The 20,644-nt window shown below is 40.4% G+C and overlaps 2 protein-coding genes across 2 annotated transcripts in view; both read right to left on the reverse strand.

Moving 5' to 3' along the window:
• XYLT1 (xylosyltransferase 1) overlaps window positions 1-20,644 on the reverse strand; it is a 324,163-nt gene that overhangs the window by 278,424 nt on the left and 25,095 nt on the right. The gene's annotated exons all lie outside the window — the stretch shown is intronic.
• LOC135884264 (histone H2B 8-like) lies at window positions 2,928-3,365 on the reverse strand. The gene has a single exon (XM_065411536.1). The coding sequence runs from the start codon at window positions 3,363-3,365 to the stop codon at window positions 2,928-2,930; it is 438 nt and encodes a 145-aa protein (XP_065267608.1).

The raw sequence follows: 20,644 nt of genomic DNA on the forward strand, positions 1-20,644 counted from the left end.
ATTTAAGCAACTACCTAAGGGACTAGAAAGAATATTTTGTGAAACAATAAACACCATATAAATGCCTTAGTTAGACCAAACAGCATCTCTGCTTCTATCCTTAACTCCTCCCAGCCCAATTTCCTCATTGCATGGGATCTGGGAAGGATTAGCATGTTCCTTACTTTCATATGTATATTTTGGGATGAAAAAAATGTCACTTAATCACACTTTTCCTGCACAGGGGGATCATTTTATAGCAATCTATTACAAACTGCTTCCTTCTGCGTTGAACAACAGAGCAGGGCATATTGGCTGGTCATGTCTAAGGAAAATCAGGCAATGAATAAACTTTAATGACAATTCTATTCATGAATGCACAGATCATGAGGGTGATGCAGACGTTTCCCTGCTGTACAATGAGACCTTGTTACCAGTAGGTTTGAGATCTCTCAGAAGGCTAGCGTTCCCTAGGACAACATCCTCTAACATTTGGCATCACAGCTCTAACTTGGCCATTTCCCCCAGGAGCAAAAGTTTTCTTTGTGCAACAGCAAGGCAGTGTGCCTCTCCAAACCTACCTTACAGCCAAGTTTTACACTTCTGATGAAAGAAACCCATTTAGTATGCTTGCGAACCGCTGCAAACTACAAACATGCAGGCTCTCAGGGAGGCATGATGCAGACAGAGCAGGATTCTTATAAAACTGCGCTCAACTGGTAGAGCCAGTGTGACACATTGACACTATGAGATTATAAAAACAACAAACTTGTTAGCCAAAAAAAGGCTAGTAACTAACGATCATGAAACTTTAAATAGAGCAATTAGGAAAGCTATAGGGCCTGATTCTTCATCCACGTAAACCAGTGTAAATAACATCAATGAAATCTGTAGAGTACCACAAGCGTAAATGAAGAGAGAATCAGGACCTTATTCTTCAAATTACTGATATAGATGGGCCAGATCCTCAGTTGCTGTAAATGGAACCAATGTAGCCAACGGAACTACATGATTGATCCCAGTTGAAGATCCCATAATCTTTGAAAACTTTCAAAAAAATACTGCTCAGATACCCTAAGAAAAGGGCCCAACAAATTTACATTTTTTGTTTGTTTTATACAACACATCTACCCAGATTTGTATTTTTACCCATGATTTTTCCAACTATTATACACAGTTCTAGCATATACATTAGCTGTCTCTTACAGCTGAACTCTAATATGTGCCCAGTGTTTTTTCAAGTATTCTGCACCAATTATAGGAAAAATGGAAACACAGAAACAAATGCCCAGCCATATGGGCTTTAATGAAGACAACACTGATGTAAAATTGAGAGGCACATTAAACTTCATTCAAATTCTCCAACATGGCAATGTATCTATGCACATTTTCTGACTTTGAGCTCAGACATTACTAATCTAGCTATAATCTCATCACTGTAACTGGAAGTGATTAGTAAATACCAGATAAATTTGCCAAATGTATGTGTGTTGTGTTGGTTTGACTTGGTTGGTGTTTTTTTTCACAAGATTGCTTTCCTGGTTGATCTTTTCAGTTGCAATGAAATAATCTAGTTACATATCCCACAGCTGGACAGAATTGAAATATGTGAAAGTATTTGCTTTATGGGAGATTTTGCACCAAGCATTCTATTGTAATATAAAAGGCATAGACATAGCAGTATTTAACCCCTAGAAAACTAGCCATGAGTCTATATAGACACTTGTAAAGTAGGGATTAGCTAACTTTAATCATTTGGGTAATATCATTTTGGGATGCTGTACTAGGAAGGCCCAGAGTCTGTGACTCCATACAATTTCCTAAACCCGATGCGGCATTCAGGCCAAAAAGTTTGCCCGCCCCTGGCCTAGACAGACAGATGATAAACTCAGTACATCTCTTCAGAAACATACTTCCCTTCCTTCAGGGTCTAAGGGTTAAATGCTTCATTTACATGGCACAAGGGAAACAATACTGGTTTTAGCAAGCTATTCCAAAGAACTTACAAGTCTTTTTAAGTGTCAGGCATGAGTATGCCACAACACAAGGAAAGCTCTAAGCCATAAGGTACGCCATTTTCTGAAAGCAGTAAATAGTAAAACTGTCTTCACTTCAAAGTAAGAAGCACACCTCCCACTTGGATGTAATGCTAAAAGCTTGCCAAGGCCAGCATTCTGAAAAAATCATGGTATTGCAACTGATTATTCAGAGTCTGTAAATTAATGCAACACATTCTCACCCCACCCACTCAAGCCAAATGACTTGAATTTCACGGTATCATTTGTAGCAGCTAAAACACATTGCATGGTTATCCAGCCTGCCAGTGCTACCCATTAATCCAGCTCAATAGCAAAAGGTCTCACTGATTTTCTCCTTGCCTGGTTCTTAAACCTTTACAGACGGCAACTAAAAAAAAATATGGCTATGAAGAGTCCTTACTCCTTGGACCTACGGACTGAAACAGCCTCCTACGTGCATAAAAGTTACAGAAAAGTAAAAACAACTTGATTCATAACTTAAATAAACGGGGCAACACTTAAAGGCAACCCTTCCTGGCAGCCGTGGAACAGAGAAGCAATATGCTATGCAGTGTCGGGTAGCAAGCAGAAGTCCATCTCTGTCTGGTGACACCTTTTATGGGTGGCATTTCTTCAAGTCACACATTGACCGATAGTAGCCTTCTAAACAAGAGTATGTTGCCATTGGCTGGCAGGTGCCACATCACTGCCCAGGAAAGTGGGACTATCCTCAATATGAAAGTCAGGGCCAGGTATAATTCTGGTGCCCTTGCGATGGCTATTTCAAGTTGCGCCACCTCAACCATTTAAAATTTGCTTCTAATATTGTCCACGTTGCTGTGCGCATAAAAAGCTACGTTAAAGGAACATTATTTAGGTTGCAAAGTCAAACCCTTCAATGTTGTTGTTTTTTTTAGAGAAAGAGACCAGTTACTTGGAGCTGGTGTACTTGGTCACAGCCTTGGTGCCCTCCAACACGGCGTGTTTGGCCAGCTCCCCGGGCAGCAGCAGGCGCACGGCGGTCTGGATCTCTTGGGAGGTGATGGTGGAGCGCTTGTTATAATGCGCCAAGCGAGATGCCTCCCCAGCAATGCGCTCGAAGATGTCATTGACAAAGGAGTTCATGATGCCCATGGCCTTAGAAGAGATGCCGGTGTCGGGGTGAACCTGCTTCAGCACCTTGTAGACATAAATGGAGTAACTCTCCTTCCTGGTCTTGCGGCACTTCTTCTGGGTCTTGGTCACCGCTTTCTTACAGCCCTTCTTGGGAGCAGGAGCAGACTTGGCTGGATCAGGCATGCTGACTTTGAAGCAGCTCACTTGATAAAACACCAATAGAACAAGCTGAATGTTAGGGAATGCCAGCATTTAGGCTGCTCACGGAACCTTAATTTAGCCCCCTTCTGCATGTACATTATGATAGAGCCTTTCATGACACGATCACACATACTATACATTCAGGGGACCCTTCAGTGCACAGGAAGGACAACGAATCGGGGCTCTGTAGTGAATGAGGCTGCATTTCTCTACAAGTTAGAAGATGTGTAGAGAACAAGGCAAGCGACTGCAGGAAGAGAAAGGATACGTTTGTTGTTAAGGCAGATCAATGTTACACAGGAAAATTCAGTTTGATCCCTGCCTGTGTCACAGTCGTCGTATGTAGCACTGTACAAGCCACCGAAACCACAGTTCTGGAAGCGGCCAGCAACTGCACCTCTTGGGGCCCAACCTGACCACCTGGGAACTCATCTGCAGCAGTACTGAGCACTCACAGTCACAACTGACGTCAATGAGAGCTATGGCGGCTCAGCTCCACTGGCAGAAAGGCAGTGTGGTATGGGGGAAGGAGAACAGTGCCGAGAGTCAGAAAGTCCCGACTTCTAATTCTGGCTCTGTCACCAATCCACTGTGAGGCCTCAGGCAAGTCTCTTTGTCTTAGTTTCCCGATCTGTAGAATGATTATACTTTTATCATCTTCATGTGGTGACAAGGTTTGTGAGGCACTCAGGTACTGTGGCAAGCCTTAGAAAAGACCGTGAAGGGAATGAATAATTCTATATTTATTGCAGGCTTTGAATGGTGTGCAACAAAGAGAGGGTGTTTGCTATGGGGCTCCTGCAGTCTCTGCTGCTACTGCTTTGGCAGTGGGATGGACACAGCCTGAGATTAGCATGTTATTTTACCATGCTGCCACAATGTTTCTGAGGAACACAAGTGAAACAGAGATTTTCAAAAGATTACAGCTCAGCTACACCTGAATGAAATTTCATGGGACAAAGAAAAAGACACTTCTGTAGCCCAAGAGCTTTCTCCCTGCCAAATTTCAAAGCCCTACTGCAAACAATGGTAGTGTAAGAGCGTCTCAAAAAAGTTTGCAAGAATCTTTTATAATGGAAAATGCTAGGCAATCTACAAACTGGGGTCGCTACCAGCTTCCCCCACCCAATAATATACACAGATATTTTTATCTATACTTGTAGATATAGCTATAGATTCTAATTACACCTCATTTTCAGAATTTATTCAAAGCTCATGGGGGAAAAAGCTGGACACCCCATGATGTATTTCCTCGGAATAGAAGACTTACAATGGGATCTTCAGCTACAGCTCTCTGCTATTGAGTGTTAAAATCCTGCTGCTAGATCCATAGCTGGAGTAAGACCAAATGTGCAACAGTAGAGCTTAACTAGTGTCTCTAGACCAGTGTTTTTCAACCACTGTTCCGCGGCACACTAGTGTGCCGCGAGATGTTGCCTGGTGTGCCGTGGGAAAAAACTCTCGAGGAGAAGTTGTCATTTTATTTCTCTTCAGTCTCCACTGAATGCCTTGACTGGGTTAGGGACCCTTATAGCTCAGCATCAGTTGGTGGAAAGGACATGACTTTACAGGAGCAGGAGGAACTAACTGAACGGAGACAAAATCGTGGTTTCAAGCTAAGATTTGCTGATCTACCTTTGGACAGTTTTTGGTTGGATACTGCCAAGGAGTTCCCCCTTCTGGCAAACAAAGCTATTTTGACATTGCTCCCATTTTCCACTACATATCTGTGTGAGATGAGCTTTTCAAGCATGATTGCTATAAAAACTAAATACAGAGAGAGACTGAGAGCTGTTGACGAAGAGCTACGTGTGTGTCTTTCTTCGATTCCAGCCAGAATATCAGCTTTGTGTTCAGCCAAACAGGCCCAGGTTGCGCACTGAATAAAGTATTTTATAATTTTTCATATTTCTATTTACTTACTATTTCATAATAAAGTAATTATAAAATACTTTCTTTGTGTTTATTTGATTCCTATTCAAGAGAATTACTTTATATATAGTCAATATAGGCACAGAGTTAAATTTTTTAACATTTTCTAATGGTGGTGTGCCTCGTGATTTTTTTCATGAAACAAGTGTGCCTTTGCCCAAAAAAAGGTTGAAAAACACTGCTCTAGACAGCTTGGATAGGCCCCGTCTTTTCCTTGAGTTGTAATCACTGACTAGTTAATGTATGCTATGGAGCAGCTGAGCTCATAACAATTATTTGAGTATCTCAGAAGTGTGCATTTATCATCTTTTTCAAAACACAAGATGTGACTTTACCCTCGAGGAATAGTTTAAAACCACCAGAAATGTAGCTCGATGGCAGCAGCTGCCATTAGTTCAGAGCTTCTGGGGAATTTCCAAAAAACTTCTAAGGGAATGAAAAGTTAATAATAAAAAAAAAATCCTTCATTGTTCAATTACAACTGGGTGGAAACGACATGTTATTACAGGGTTGGCTTCCAGCCAGCCCATGCTTTTTACCTTGATAAATTGCCCATCTGATTAGAACAGAATATGGGAGGCAAATGAAGCTTTATCATTGTCATGTGACATATGCTTATCAACACTGTCTTCCTGTCATCTATATTCTTTCTAAATATAAAACCATGAGATGCTGCATTCCTGTCTGAAAAACCACAAATGTGTTTGTGACTTCTCATGACATTTGTAAGGCATTACAACAGCGTGGCTCAGAGGCACCAAAATGTTGCAGATTAATTGTCATACTCAATGCACTAGCAATAGTTCTGTCAATTGGATAATGCACACTGCATAACCATGCCTGTGGTTTACAATTCAATGTCATACCTGACTATTTCTACTTTTGCTCCTAGTCTTGTGCCCCTCGCATTTTTGGAAGAAATACACATTGTTGAGTTATGTGCCACATCAGATGCAGTTTGTAACTCAACCCCTTGTAGCACAAGTACTTGATGAGCCTCTTAACAGATGTGGAATAATGAAACGCCAGACAGACAATGCTAGCAACTAAACCAGGGAGGAACTGAATGCAACACACTGGGGATCCCTGCCATGATGTTGCAGAGGAGTGACTGCTCAATCTCATTTTTAACATAGAAGAGCTAAACAAGGACAAATAGCTGGAATTTTCAAAAGGATCTAGATGAGTTAGGCAACAACTCCATTGAACCCAATGGGATTTGGGTGCCTAACTCCCTTAGGCCTTTTTGAAAAACGCAGCCTACATCAGTAGGTAACCCGGACCTGACCCTGAAAGGTTCTGAACACTTTCTGAATGGTACTTAAGTGCCAGCAGCTCCCACGGACTTGGATAGGAGTTGAGGGTGCTCAGCAAGTTGCAGAATTGGGCTCCAGGTTTCTACTGCAAAAAAACAATGCCTGGCCTAGAACCAGCACTGGCTTTGGATCTCTTTAACTTGACCCCTGGCATCCTTGTTCAGTGGAAAGGCACCAAGGGGCAACAGTGAAGAGACTGTAAGAACAATATTAAAAAAAGTCAAATACTGTACCATATTAGCTCATTCCTGTCAATTAAAATAGTAACAGATGCTGATAATTGTACTTATATAACCAGTGACCTTTAAAATGAACTAATTATTGAAGATTAAATTATTAGTTCATTTCAGAACCAAAGTTCCTAGCAAAAAAATCTGTTCAGTCAGTGGAGGGCATGTCCTCACAACGATGCTGTAGGTCTCAGCAGCAGCTAATGCAAATTATTCTTCAGCTCCATATAAAACTATACCGACAATCTGAGCAATTATTTTTGCAAATCTACAAGGCTGATGAGAACACAACAAGGTGATGTGCTGAGTTGGCCTCAGCAGGAATTTAAAAAGACAGACATCAACACTTAACAACTAAGCCAGTCACCACATAGCAGTTCTGTTCACATTTACAAGAGTAGGAGACAGATGTATACAGCCATGGAATGTGCCATATAAAACACTAATCTCATTGCAACACACATCTGTAGAACAATAAAAGGAGTCTTTAAAACAATGTAGCCAAGTACTATGACATATGTTAAATATAGCCATGAGTGAACTGAGAGCAGAAATCCATGAAAACCTGTATTGATTGCAGTAAAGAAAATGTGTACATATTTGCAGTGGAGATACTTCCCACTGAAATTCTTTTCAGTTGGTAAGAATACAGATACTGTGTTATACCTTTTCTCCTGAACAAAATAATAAAAGGGGCTTCATATAACATGGAAAGCTAAAGCAAATTTAAGCATGTTTTCTGATCCTTTAATATTCTCATGGCTCTTCCAATTTGTCAACATCCTTCCTGAATCATGGACACCAGAACGGAACACAGTATTCCAGCAACAGTCACACCAGTGCCAAATACAGAGCTAAAATAATCTCTCTACTCCTACTCAAGATTCCCCTGATTATGCGCCCAAGGATCACATTAACCCTTTCAGCACAGCATTAAACTGGAAGCCATGTTCAGCTGACTAGCACCAAAATCCCCAAATCTTTTTCAGAGTCAATGTTCCCCAGGACAGAGTCCCCCCATCATGTAAATATGGTCTGTGTTCTTTGTTCCTAGATGTATACATTTAGCCATATTAAAACACGCATTGTTTGCTTGCCCCCAGTTTACCAAGCAAACTAGACCGCTCTGTATCTGTCCTCTTCATTATTTACCACACCCCCAATTTGTGTGTCACCTGCAAGCTTTAATCAGTGATGATTTTGTGTTTTCTTTCAGGTCATCGATAAAAGATGTTAAATAGCATAGGGCCAAGAACAAGCCCTGCAGGACCCCACTAGACCCCATCAGCTATTTGTTTGTGTTATTTGAAAGAATACAAGCTGCCAGGATCCTAAGCAAGCCCAAAATGTTACAAGGGTTTCCAAGCGGTGTGTCCAGGAAGAAGTTCAGAAGATCCTCAGTTTGGACTCTGAGCAGTCTCTTTTGACGTATAATCTTTGCAACTATATACACATACAATGGTGACCCTTAAAAACCTTCAATTGACTTGAATAACCTCACTGTTTGTAGTATTCAAGGTATGTGGTAAATTTAGGGAAATACAAGAAAAATCTATTTATTTTAGGTAAAGCTGGCAAGATTTTAAGGTAGTCTATAGATACGAAGATACTGCTGTACAGAGAGAGGGGGTATGTGCACTTACAAAATTACAGTTAACTGGATTTTTTCCATCAGCTATTAATAGAATATTTTGGCAGACAACATCCAAATTGTTATTTATTTTAAATAATCTGTTATTCTGGCTCCAATGCAGACACTACAGACAGTGTTTAACGCTGCTCTTCCCCCTGTTGCGTGTGCTCTGGGAATTCTATCCTGCCTCAGCAGGTCTCCTCTGTGTAGCTGCTGTTGATTGATGTCATGTTAAGCTGCCTCCTGACCCTGATCTAGCTTGGTATTAGGCAGTCATTGCTATAACTCACAAGTAGCAGAGTTTGCAGCCTCTCGTCATCCAACAATGGCTGGCAGTTGGGCTCATTCAGAGCCCATTAAGATGATTTTTCCAAGGCAAGTCCATGTGGACAGAATACTAATGGGCACTCTAACACAATGAAGGTGTCTGTTTGCCGTCATTCTTCTTAACCGCTGGGCTTTGTAATGATACAGTTTTGACAGTGTTGTTTTTTGAGCCATTGTGAATGAGTCAATATTTATTATTGCTATTTTACAAGATGACTAAGGTATAGTGTGGCATTCAGACAACGCAGCTCAGAATTTCTTAACGATGTGCACTCATACAAGTGACCCAAATTCAAAACTGGTAGAATGCAGAACAATCTGAAGCACTAGAGATCTCTAAAGAAGAAATCTGGTGCACCTGTCAAAGGCAGACTACATGCTCAAGCCTTTCCAAGCAAACCTTCCCTATGCCTATCCATCCCATGAAACCATTTGACATTCTTCTCGAAATTAAGTGAACAAGAAACATTTCTTTTGGCACAGTCCACTTCGAGCTTCACGTTGTCCAGCGAGTTAAAATAGGAACTTTTATTTGGATCCATTCTGTACTTTGCAGCCTCAAGAGTCTGAAACTATGTGCACTTATTTATTCTGTCTATGTCCTTGTGGATACAAGGCCAGATTCATCTCTGGGGTAAATTCACTGATGTTGGTGGAGTAACTTTCCAATGTCTTAAAGGTTCATTTCAAAAACACCTCTAATATCTATCCACATTCAAAATATTAATTTCAAGTCCCCTCTAACTGTATAGGAGGTTCAAATGTTTATGTGAGATTTAAATCTAAGATTATTCAGTGAGAAGAGATGTAATAATCCTGACTATTTCTTCTTTGAATTACTATTCCAAAATACTGCAGCTCTTGGAAATGTGTATTTTAACAACAGATTCAAAGGAGTTTTATCTGTTCTCCTCTAAACTAAGAAGATTATAAGCAAATTTATCCAAGTTTATGAGAAATTTAAAAGAAAGAATAAGTGGTAATATGAAAAGTTTGACAATCTAATGCATAATCAAAGAGCTAAAGGCCACAATTTAAGAACATCTTAGCAGAAAATGTTATAGAAAAGTAATTTATTTTCTCATCACAGAGTAATAGACCTATGAGATATGATTCCAGCTTTAAAAGGTTTACCGTGTCATTGAAGATAAAGGATTGATTTAACTATCATAGTTAGGCAGCAAAATGCTATGCAGTTTTTAAGCACCACTGTGCATTTTTGACAGCAACAAACAGCAGCACATACCAATCAATTTTGGTAAATGAATCCATTTGAAGACAAGTGCTAGATAAATCACACTGCCCAAAAAAGGAAATTAGCAACAGTCGACAGTAAAATATTCCCATCAAAATAGATCCAAACAGAATGAAATAGAGCTCTGAAAAGAATGTGATGAAAGGATGTTAAGATAAAATATGAAACAAATTATTTCAGCCCATCATAGTTTTTAGGATGAGATTCCTGCAGTCAAGCCTCACACATACATTTTATCTTAACATTGTCTTGGAGAAGCATTCTGGACAGTTCCAGCACTGGAGTAAAGGTAAAATAGATGGAAAATTAGATCCCCATAGCATTCTTTTCCAACACACTGCTATTCTCTGGAGGTGAACTGTGAGAGACATGCAAAACTTCACAGGATTCCACTGACTCAGTTCTCTCCAAAACATCAGCATACACCAGTTAAGTTGTTTTTTTAATGTCAAGGACTGATTATTACTTATAGTAGATGTAGCTCCAAGGGGCCCCAAATGAGATTAGGGCCTCATTGTGCTAGACACTGTACAAACACGTAGTAAGAAACAGTTCCTGATCCAAAAAGGTTACAATCTATGTAGAGAAGACAGACCAAGGACAGAAGGGGAAACAGACAGTGACCTACCCACCGCCATACAGCAGGTTAGTGGCAGACCCAGGAATAGGAGGAGTCAGGTCTCCAGATTCCAAGTTCAACACACTCATCCACTAGATCATGCTGCCTCCCAGCATGGTCTGAAATACCCTCCCACCTCCAGAGATAATAGGTAGTAATACCTCCAAGGTCAGGGCCAAGGCATTCTGGCAAGGCCAGGAGATAAGCAATACCTAAGTTGTGCAAAAATGGAGGGCTTCACTCTATAGGGCTCTTCACAAGTACTGATAATATTTACCTCCTTGCAGAGGGCCAGACAGTATCAATGCATCACTTGTATCCTAAAATCAAGGCACGGGTGCTGCATAGGCATTGTCTCAGAGCTTGGTATGGGGCTGAATTTCACCCTGAATTCTTAATAAGAGCATTAAAGACATACATTTTCAAAATTTTATTAGCCACTTAAAAGCCTTTGGAGTATGAGTTATATACTACAGAGATCACGTTGAACTGATCCAAGTCTTTGGCAAATCTGCCCCGCTTACCCAGAATGCTAACTGCTTCATTATACATCTTTACTCTAAAATATGATTTTTAAAAAATATTAAATAATCCATAAGATGCTGCTGATTGCAAAGTGGCAGCAACAGCAATTAAAAAATATATCACATACAGTGGTAGCTCTTAAAAGCTTGTCAATTTATTTTGGGTAACTAGCAAGGTCACAACTGTATCTGTAGTGTTTGCTTGTACTTCTCAAAAATTACTACAAGAACTACTTTGGATAATGCAAATAATGTATTTTCCTAACTTCAAATACTTGTTTACTTTTCCAAGGGAAGGTTTTGAGGAATACCAGGATATAGGAACACTCCAAATTTCAGCTTTTTAAAACATGCAACACACATCAAGAAAACAGCAGTGCACATATGCAACAATAGAAAGCAGTTACTCTGTGTATCATTTCCTGTGCATGGTGTGACTCGCAAGAGTCTCTTTATTATCATATCTGAGGTTAAATCTTTGACATTGCTACTTGAGTTGTGGGTATGAAGTTTGCTACCTTCATTAAAGAGAGAAAAATCCATTCTATCATATGTTGTATACTCTATATGCAGATCTGTAAATGTTTCAGATACCTCTTCAGAGATGACATTCAGAGATCACTTCTTGAAGATGATGCTCCCTATCTGATGCTAGGTGCAGTGAAAATAGGAAGGCAAAAAAAAAAGGGGGGGGGGGAGAATATCTGAAGAGATATCTTTCAATTTCCTATGGGAAAAGGAAAAAAAATACACCAGGAAAAAAAGATAAGACTTTCTGCCATTTGTAAGAGGTGTTCCTTTGATGCAAGCTAGCTAACCTGCACATCAGTTGAAGTAAAATGCCCTTTTAAATAGAGATTTAAAAAAAAAAAAAAAAAAGGTTAGAAGCAGCAGTTTTTTTAAAAAGCTACAGATGTTATTTTTGCTTTGGTTACACCAATGAGACTGGTGAGATCCAGCTTTATTTTGGGAAAAAAGCTCTACACAAGAATTCAAGATATCAAACAAAAAACAGGCTCATTTTCCTCTCCTGATTACATTTTAGTGATCCAAACTGGATGTCTGTACATTAGTACTAGTCGCTGGCGGGTTCTGATGTCAGGTTGAACTGGACAGTGACTTTACACCTGTTTGTTTCAGCAAACTTAGCTGCTGGCTTGACAAAATATTATCACATGGACTTATATAAAAAAGCTATCTCCACAACCTTAAATGCTAATGGTTTGATTCTTCCCCTCCCCACCCTTTTTTTTTTCCTTTTTCTGAAACGAAAGCTTGGATTCTACAGAATACAGTAAAATCACAGTGGCAGATATGAACAAACATAACAGGTGCAGACTAACTACAACAGCTTGACTATGAGCCTTTTAAAAAAAAAAAATCTATTTGGGACTTTAAATTCTACCTGCGGAACAAAGCAAAGCATGGACCCTCATATTTATGCAATGGGCCGAGTGCTCTGTAGCACTCATTTCTGTGCACAGCTACTTCAAAAGACAGCAACGTTACATGGAGAAAACTGGCAATGTTGACAAGTTTAAAATCTTACACACTCCTTTGTTCTCATAATGGCATTTTTGCTTAGTTTTTCCTCCCAACTCCTCAGACTATCTGCTATCAATAAATCATCAGCTCCAAAATGATTGCAGAACCTTCTTAAAAACCCAGCTACTAGGCTGGACAGACCATCACCAAGAACATCATGTACAGATGAGAGAGCTTATGTGTGGACATGGGTGGAGTGCAGAATCCCACTTAGCCATCCTTGCCTCCCACAAACCCTCTTTGGAATCTTCCCCAGATTTTCTGCCCTCTCTGGTGAGGTGTGTGGGCCAAAAGGAGTCCCTCACAATGAAGGGAATTTAGGCCATAACTTCCAAAGTCAAATCCTACATTTCACTGAACTTGCATCAGGAGTTAGCAGTTCAGGTGCACAAAAGTCACTAAACACATTCTGTCAGTGGACTTTAATTTTCCAGGTGTAAAGACCTTTGTCCACAACACAGTTATGGTATTTTGAGCATTTAACAAAGTCACTCTGATAGTTACACAAACATCTTAGACACTTCACACTAAGTCACACTGAGGAACAGTCTATATGTTACAAACTGCCAACTTTATTCCAGAAGTCCTACGAAACAAGTTTTTTTGCATTAATTAAAATGTTGCTTGCACAGCAAATATAGTAATATGTAGACTCCTACTTATAAAATAAAAACAGACTTCCAACTAGGATGAAGTCCAAAATATGGATTCCATTTATAGACACAGCATCAGTAATTCTGCAAGACAGATCATGATTAGAGAATCTTTAAAAGATTTTTGTCTGCCACCAAAATAGTTCACCCAGTACAGCTTCAAACACTGCTTTGTGCAAATATAATGGCCTTACATCCTATAGTACTGTTAGAAACATAGGCCTCGACTGTACAAGTAGATCTGAATGAGTTGTGTTCTACTCAAGTCTGTGAGGTTCTCTATGGGCTCAGTCATTTGCCTGCAGAGAATAACTTGCAGGATGGAGGTCTCAAACTGCAACTATACACAGGCTGTTACTTCATCCACCACTAAAATGCAGCCAGCTCTGTGATGAAATGTGGCAAACTGTTTAACGGCACAAAGCAGCACATTGCACAACAGTATAAGCCAGGGAGTGAAGAAAATCTTTTCCAACTTCATAGGGAATTTAGGTAGAAAGACAGTAGTTTGCCAAATCAGATTCTGGCCATGACTCCAGTATTAACATACCTATTTTTTGAATAGCGATGGCATGAAATCTTTAATAACAAGTGAACTGAACTTCTGTTTTGCATCTTATTAGAAAGATGGTCCATCTATTAACATAGTTCCACCAATGCAGCATCTGTTTAGTACAGACTTAAAGGGAATAGTGCCATTTAGACCCTGTGCTCCTTAGGAGCCATCCAAGTGCTGACTCAACCTTGTAACCTTGTTCATAGCTAGCGAGATTTAACAGAATCACAGGATGAAGTGATACAGTACATTAATAAAAAGTAATAAAACACCACACACCCGAGTGCAAAAGTTTGTTCCTTTCTGACATGTAGATAAGTACTAGTCTCTTGTCATTTAATACCATTAACTTAAATCAGATCATAACATAATGGCTCTGAGCCAACCAAAAAATTATCTGCTGGCTCAGGTTTTATCAATTTCTAAAAGGCTACTCATTCTGATAGGGAACTGTCTGCACTCCTGCAGCTGCAGAAGGTTATGCCTTTCCCAGGGGAGGAGTCTTTCACCCCGCCCAATTCAGCTGTCATATATAACAAACTCAGAGCTTAACTTCCTTTCCAAATTAATAAATATATTAAAACAACACTGGACCTAATACAGAACCTCAAGGCACTCTGCTAACCTTTTGCCATGATGAAAAATGATTATTTATTCCTATTCTTTGTTTCCCCTCTCAGCCAGTTTTTGATCATGGCAATATTTTGCCCCTCACTCACTGACTAGTGGAAAGTAGAACTTTTTAAATGTTAACATTCAACTCATTCAAACGTATTAAAAACATAGTTAGTTCAAGATTAGGACTATCAAGAGATAACACATCCTTGGGCTCAGCTAACAGAATTGGTAATACTGGATAAAGGACCAAATCCCGTCCTGTGACTTTAATGAGAACTTCCCACGTGTATCTGAGGACAGAATTTCACCTACAGCCCTGGGCTACACTATCTCAATCTCAGATTTAATGTTCTATTATATCATGTTCCCAGAATATATAGATTTTAAGGTCAGAATGGACCATTATGAATATCTATTCTGACCTCCTGCATGATATAAACCACAGAATTTCACTCAGTAATTCTAGTATCAAGCCCATAATTTCTGACTGAGCAAGAGCATCCACTCTTTATTTAAAGAGTTAAAGTAATGGAGAATCCACCGCGCTTCTAGGAAAATTGTTCCAGTGGTAAGTGCTCTTACTGTTAAAAGTGTATTCCCTATTTCTAGTCCAGTTTGGAACTATAGCTTCCATTTTAGCTATATTTATACAAAACTCTCACATGTAGTATTGTGTTAAACATGCTTTTAGGATATGAATCACTATAGTCTACGCACACGTACCACAAGCAGGGATCAATTCTCTAACACAGCCCTACCAACACAGTTTAATAGATATGCCATATTTTGTTTCCATATATTCGTTTTAATGGCAGCCTTAGTTTTCAATTATTGTGATAAACAGATGAATAGATACTTGCCATAAAACATTTAGTTTCATAAAGAGTGCACAGCAGAATAAGTATGAAAAATGTTTTTAAATTAATTAACCCCTTTCATGGAAAACCAAAAGTAAAATGCTTATTTTATAAATAATTGTTAACAGATCCTGCTTCTTAAGACAGAAGATTCCCTTTGGACATTTAACAGTGGCAGCGTGACCAGTCATTGCTAAGTTAACTTTCTGATTTATCTGGAGTAATAAAAATAAAGTCATCAGCTATATTTCCTCAAACACATGGGATTTTGTCTGAAGATGAGATTCTAATTGTACCTTCTTCCAACATGGTCTCTTGTGTTAGCCATCTTGGACTATTACACAAATATTCAATTTAAGATTTTCTATTTGCCTGAACAGGGTCAATCAAATAATTTTTAACAGTCATTTAAAATCTTACTTTTATACCTCACAGTGACGTCAGTGTAAATTTCATGAGGTAGGATTTAATTCCAGGTGAAATTCACCTCTGTGCAGAGGGCAGCACGAAGGCCTATACATACTAACTTCCTATTTAAACCTTAATTTGAGGGCTTCAAAGTGGTGCACAGGACTGGTACTGGATCTCTGCACAGGGGTGAATTCACCCATAAAGCAAAAATGTGATGAAGTCAAATGTATATTAACAATGGTGCTGGAACTAGGGGTGCTGAGGGTGCTGCCACACTCCCTGGCTTGAAGTGGTTTCCATCATATACAGGGTTTACAGTTGGGTTCATTGGCTCTCAGCACCCTCACTATACAAATTGTTCCAGCACCCCTGTATACTAAATCAAAATGGCATTCAAGGGGAAGAAGTCAGATATTATAGATCAGACCTCATCAGAGAAGGTTGTGTTAAAGACATAAAGCCTGCAAAAAGAACTGTATGCTTATAAAACAAACCATGAAGTCTGTCCAGGTATTCATTCATTCTACCAACAAGAATACTTACTACTGCAGTTTATGGGCCTTTTGGTTGTCATCTAAAGACGAAATCATGGTAACACAAGGGACAGAGTCCTGCTTCGTTTTATTTATATATATGAAAGCTGATACAAATACTAGTTTTAAAAGGCTTTTATAAAGGAATATACAATTAGTTAATGTTTGCAAACAGTATGTAAAGGCTATGTTTGAAGGCCAATAAGATGAATATTAATCTTTTCTTGGTATATTTCCCTTATTTATGTGAAATAATGAATGTTCCAAAGTGTCAAGATCTTTGGTCAAGCCACTTATCTGCATTATTCAAGATCTAAAAGTACTGTGGTTTTATATTAAATGTGTAGCATTTGTGAAGGTTTCTGGTTGCACAGATAAAAGCTGCATGCCAGAAGTGTACTTCCAGTTGGAATATGCTATGCATTGTTTACATAGGTATTTTGCAGAGTCTGCAAAAAGTGCACAGTGCACCAAAGATTTAAAAAATTGTCTGCTTTTTCTCTTGAACAAAATTGTTCACTATGTGCATACAGGGAACACAATGTTAGGTAATGCTCAAAGCTTAATACAAACATCCTCTATTCAGGGGGAAAGAAAAATAATTAAAAGAACTCCATGAAAATATGACCTGTGGAAAATTATAATTTGGAGAGAAGTGACGAGGATACCAGTCTGTGATAACAGTTCTCTTTTGTGCCGCTATTATTGTTCTTTTAGAGAACAAAACAAAATTTCTGTTGTTTACTGAAGACCCCATACAACAATTTAACCTCTAAACATGTGATCAGTCCTTGTGTGGGCAAGTAGGGCGTGTTCCGCTGCATCACGGGTGGCCGAAGTTCAGCCCTGCAGGGATCCTAACACAATTCTGGCAAAGTGCTCAACACAGCAGTACAATTGTTCACTTATGTGGCCCTCTGCACAGCAGCCATCCCACAGTGTAGCAGCTGAGCATTCAGTCAAATGTTTCCATGTGTTGTCGCCTCAGGTTATTAGAAACAGTAGCAGCAGTGAGCTGAGTTCAGCACAAAGTGGAAATAAAGGAAAGTTTTGCACCAAAAAGGAATCTGGGATGAAAACTATATTGGGCAGAGTTTGCAAATGGTAAGCAGGCAATGGGTTGAAAGCAGAGAGCAGCAGCCGGTCTAAGACAGTGACACCTCTAAAATTCTATTTGTAAGTACTGCACGAACCACATACATGCCTTAAACCCTCCTCCCCCAATCCCACCTTATGTCTCTGAAAGACACCAACACAGTCTGAAATAATCACTAACCCACTTAACACGCACCAACTCACACGAAAGTCCAGTGAAATCATCTTGACAAAAGCAGGAACTTAGATTCCATTGTGACAAACATGGTGAAAATGACTAGACAGAACATCCCACAAAAACAGTCCGTTCACATTCTTTACAACTAGCCTGGAAAGTGCTAAATGTACTAAAGGGATCTTCAAACGTTTTAGTATCCATTCTTTAGTTTACAGCTGCTATACCATATTAATCATCCCTTCAGCTTAAATTTAGCCAAAACAGCCATACAAGATGGTATAGTCTTGGGTACACAAGTTACACGGGCATAATAGGGTCCCAAGTTCAACTCTGATCATCCAACATACATCTACAGACCTTATACTGACCCAAGGATCGTAATCTCACAATAAATAGCCCAAATGATGAAAAATGCAAGTTATTTGCACCAGAGAAAGAAAAGTGCCACAGGCAGGAAGCCAAGATGCAGATTTACCAGGTTAGCAACAAAAAGAAACACAAGCAAAAAGTTTGTTTTCTAGTCACTAATCTTTTGTTTGCAAATGTTTGTTTGATATGCATTATTTACAGGATTGTTTAGATCGTATCATAGCAAGGTTTTAATGAAAGTTTACAGTTTAATGAAAGTTTCATCCGGCCATCGTGCAACCCTGAGCCTGATACTACTCTCATCTAACAGGCGTAATTCCATGCAAGTCACTGACATTACAGCAGGGTAAACCAGTGTAAGAGCAGAATCAGGCCCAATGTGTTTATAGCAGTTCCACAAGGAAAATCAGCTTCTTGGCTAACATAATATTGTGATCCTGTCATTTAAAAACATCAAGGTAACTGTCCAATTCTGCAGTCCTATTCACTTAGTGGGAATTTTGCTTGAGTAAAGATTGGGTCAATGGATTGCTTCATATATGCACAGCAGTTTAACTTGCCTTCCAACATGCAGCTGGCTAATGTCTTTAGAAGGTATATTTTTCTGAAGTGTGTCACCAGCAAGGAAACATCTGTTTACATTTTGTTTAGTCAGCTCATTTTAGCACATAAGTGAAAATACAATTGCTTCTTCTCAAGGGCTTAGTGAATTCAACAGCTGAAGTGACTAAAAATCTGAAATTTTTGAACACAATAAAATGGGGGCGGGGGTAAAGAGATTTCAGCTAAGAAAGTCAACAAAACCCTGGCATATCGTGGGGATGTACAAGAGGTCTGACATTCATGTTTGCATGTGGAAACAGAAGGACTTGATAAAAAGTAACATAAAATCATGAAAATAAAAGGAAAAGAGGAGAGTAGAGCAGCGCGTGCTTTTCACGAATGGCAAGCTAACCTTGGGATATGAGAAATGTCAGTTTCCACTGATTACATGAAGCCTGAGCACAGATTTTAGACCACAGATGTGTGCAGTCCACTGAAAAATTATGCTGATTACAAAAATATCAGAAAGAAGATAAAATGGGTCCCCTTCTACCCACCACTCTGAAACAGAAGGGAAATAGAAACAGCTGCTGCTGGGCCAGCCAGGCAAAATTATTGCCGCTGGCACTAGTACCTAGCTACTATTCAGAATTACTCTCCTGATTTGGGCCATCCAGCCCACAAAATAAAAGTCAAACAGCCGTATATTTCAGTGAAGATGGTGCAATAATTTGCACTGGAGTCCCGCACTAGAGTTCTGGTTACTGAGACATATTGTTTTATGATGAATTCATATCTGTGCATGCTCCTACGTGATGCTGTCAAACCAAGCAGCACAGAACACACTAGCACAGCCTTGCCCGCGCAGTGTAAGTTCAGGCAACGCTGTCTCTTCTCAACAGGTTTGGGTTCCCCCCCCCCATTTTATTCTCTCTCTCTGCTTGCTCAGGCCAATGCTTCCCAAACACCAGATTAGGGAGATTTTCACCAGTGTAACTTCAACAATATTGTTACATTGGTACAACCCCCTAATGTAGACACACTGAACCTGCAAAAAAATGGAGCTTGTGTATCAATGCAGTATTTCTGCACTAGAGGTTCATGTCTGTGTAACCACATTAATGTAGTTATACCAATGCAAATCTCACTGGTCTAGACAAATCCCCATAATGTATTTTAGCTACATTAGCCAGCCTTTTTACAATGCTCTCTGCACACAACCTTCTCCTACATATCCCCCAAGTGCAAATGTCAAGCAATTAACACTCCTTATACCATCCAACCCATCTAAATCAGCCTAGTCCTCTAAAGAAATAGACAGGGATGTTCTGCAGAGGTTGCACCTCCAATACAGTAACTTTAAAATCTACATATTTCTGTGCTCCATGAGTAACAAATGCTAAATACACCTCAGTCCACTGCCAGGGGGAACTTTTACTGCAATAGAATAGGATGGGTTGGATTTGCCACATCCCTAGTCAGCAGACGTTTGCTGTAAACCAGGGGTCTCAAACTCAAATGACCACGAGGGCCGCATGAGGACTAGTGCATTGGCCCGAGGGCCGCAACACTGACACCCACGCCTTGCTGCCCCCAGCCCCGCCCCCACTCCACCCCTTCCATGAGGCCCTGCCCCGCCTCTTCCAACCCCTTCCCTGAAGTCCTCACCCCAACTCTGCCCCCTCCCTGCCCCCAGGGGACGCAGGAGGAGTGCGGGGTGTGATGGGGGCTCAGGGCAGGGAGTTGAGGTGCAGGAGGTGTGCAGGGTACAGCAGGGGGCTCAGGGCAGGGAGTTGGGGTGTGGGGTGCAGGAGGGGTGAGGGGTGCGGCAGGGGGTCGGGGTGCAAGGTGTGGCAGGGGGCTCAGGGCAGGGAGTTGGGGTGCGGGAGGGTGTGGGATGTGGCAGGGGGCTCCGGACAGGGGTCTGGGGTGCAGGAGGGGTGCGGGGTGTGATGGGGGCTCAGGGCAGGGAGTTGAGGTGCAGGAGGTGTGCAGGGTACAGCAGGGGGCTCAGGGCAGGGAATTGGGGTGTGGGGTGCAGGAGGGGTGAGGCAGGGGGTCAGGGTGCAGGGTGCGGCAGGGGGCTCAGAGCAGGGAGTTGGGGTATGGGAGGGTGTGGGATGTGGCAGGGGGCTC

The sequence above is a fragment of the Emys orbicularis genome, chromosome 10 (genome assembly GCF_028017835.1).
Source record: "Emys orbicularis isolate rEmyOrb1 chromosome 10, rEmyOrb1.hap1, whole genome shotgun sequence".
Classification (NCBI taxonomy): Eukaryota; Metazoa; Chordata; order Testudines; family Emydidae; genus Emys; species Emys orbicularis.

Coding starts and splice junctions, on each gene's coding strand:
- LOC135884264 (XM_065411536.1), bottom strand. CDS start 3,365: ATGCTGGCATTCCCTAACATTCAGCTTGTTCTATTGGTGTTTTATCAA.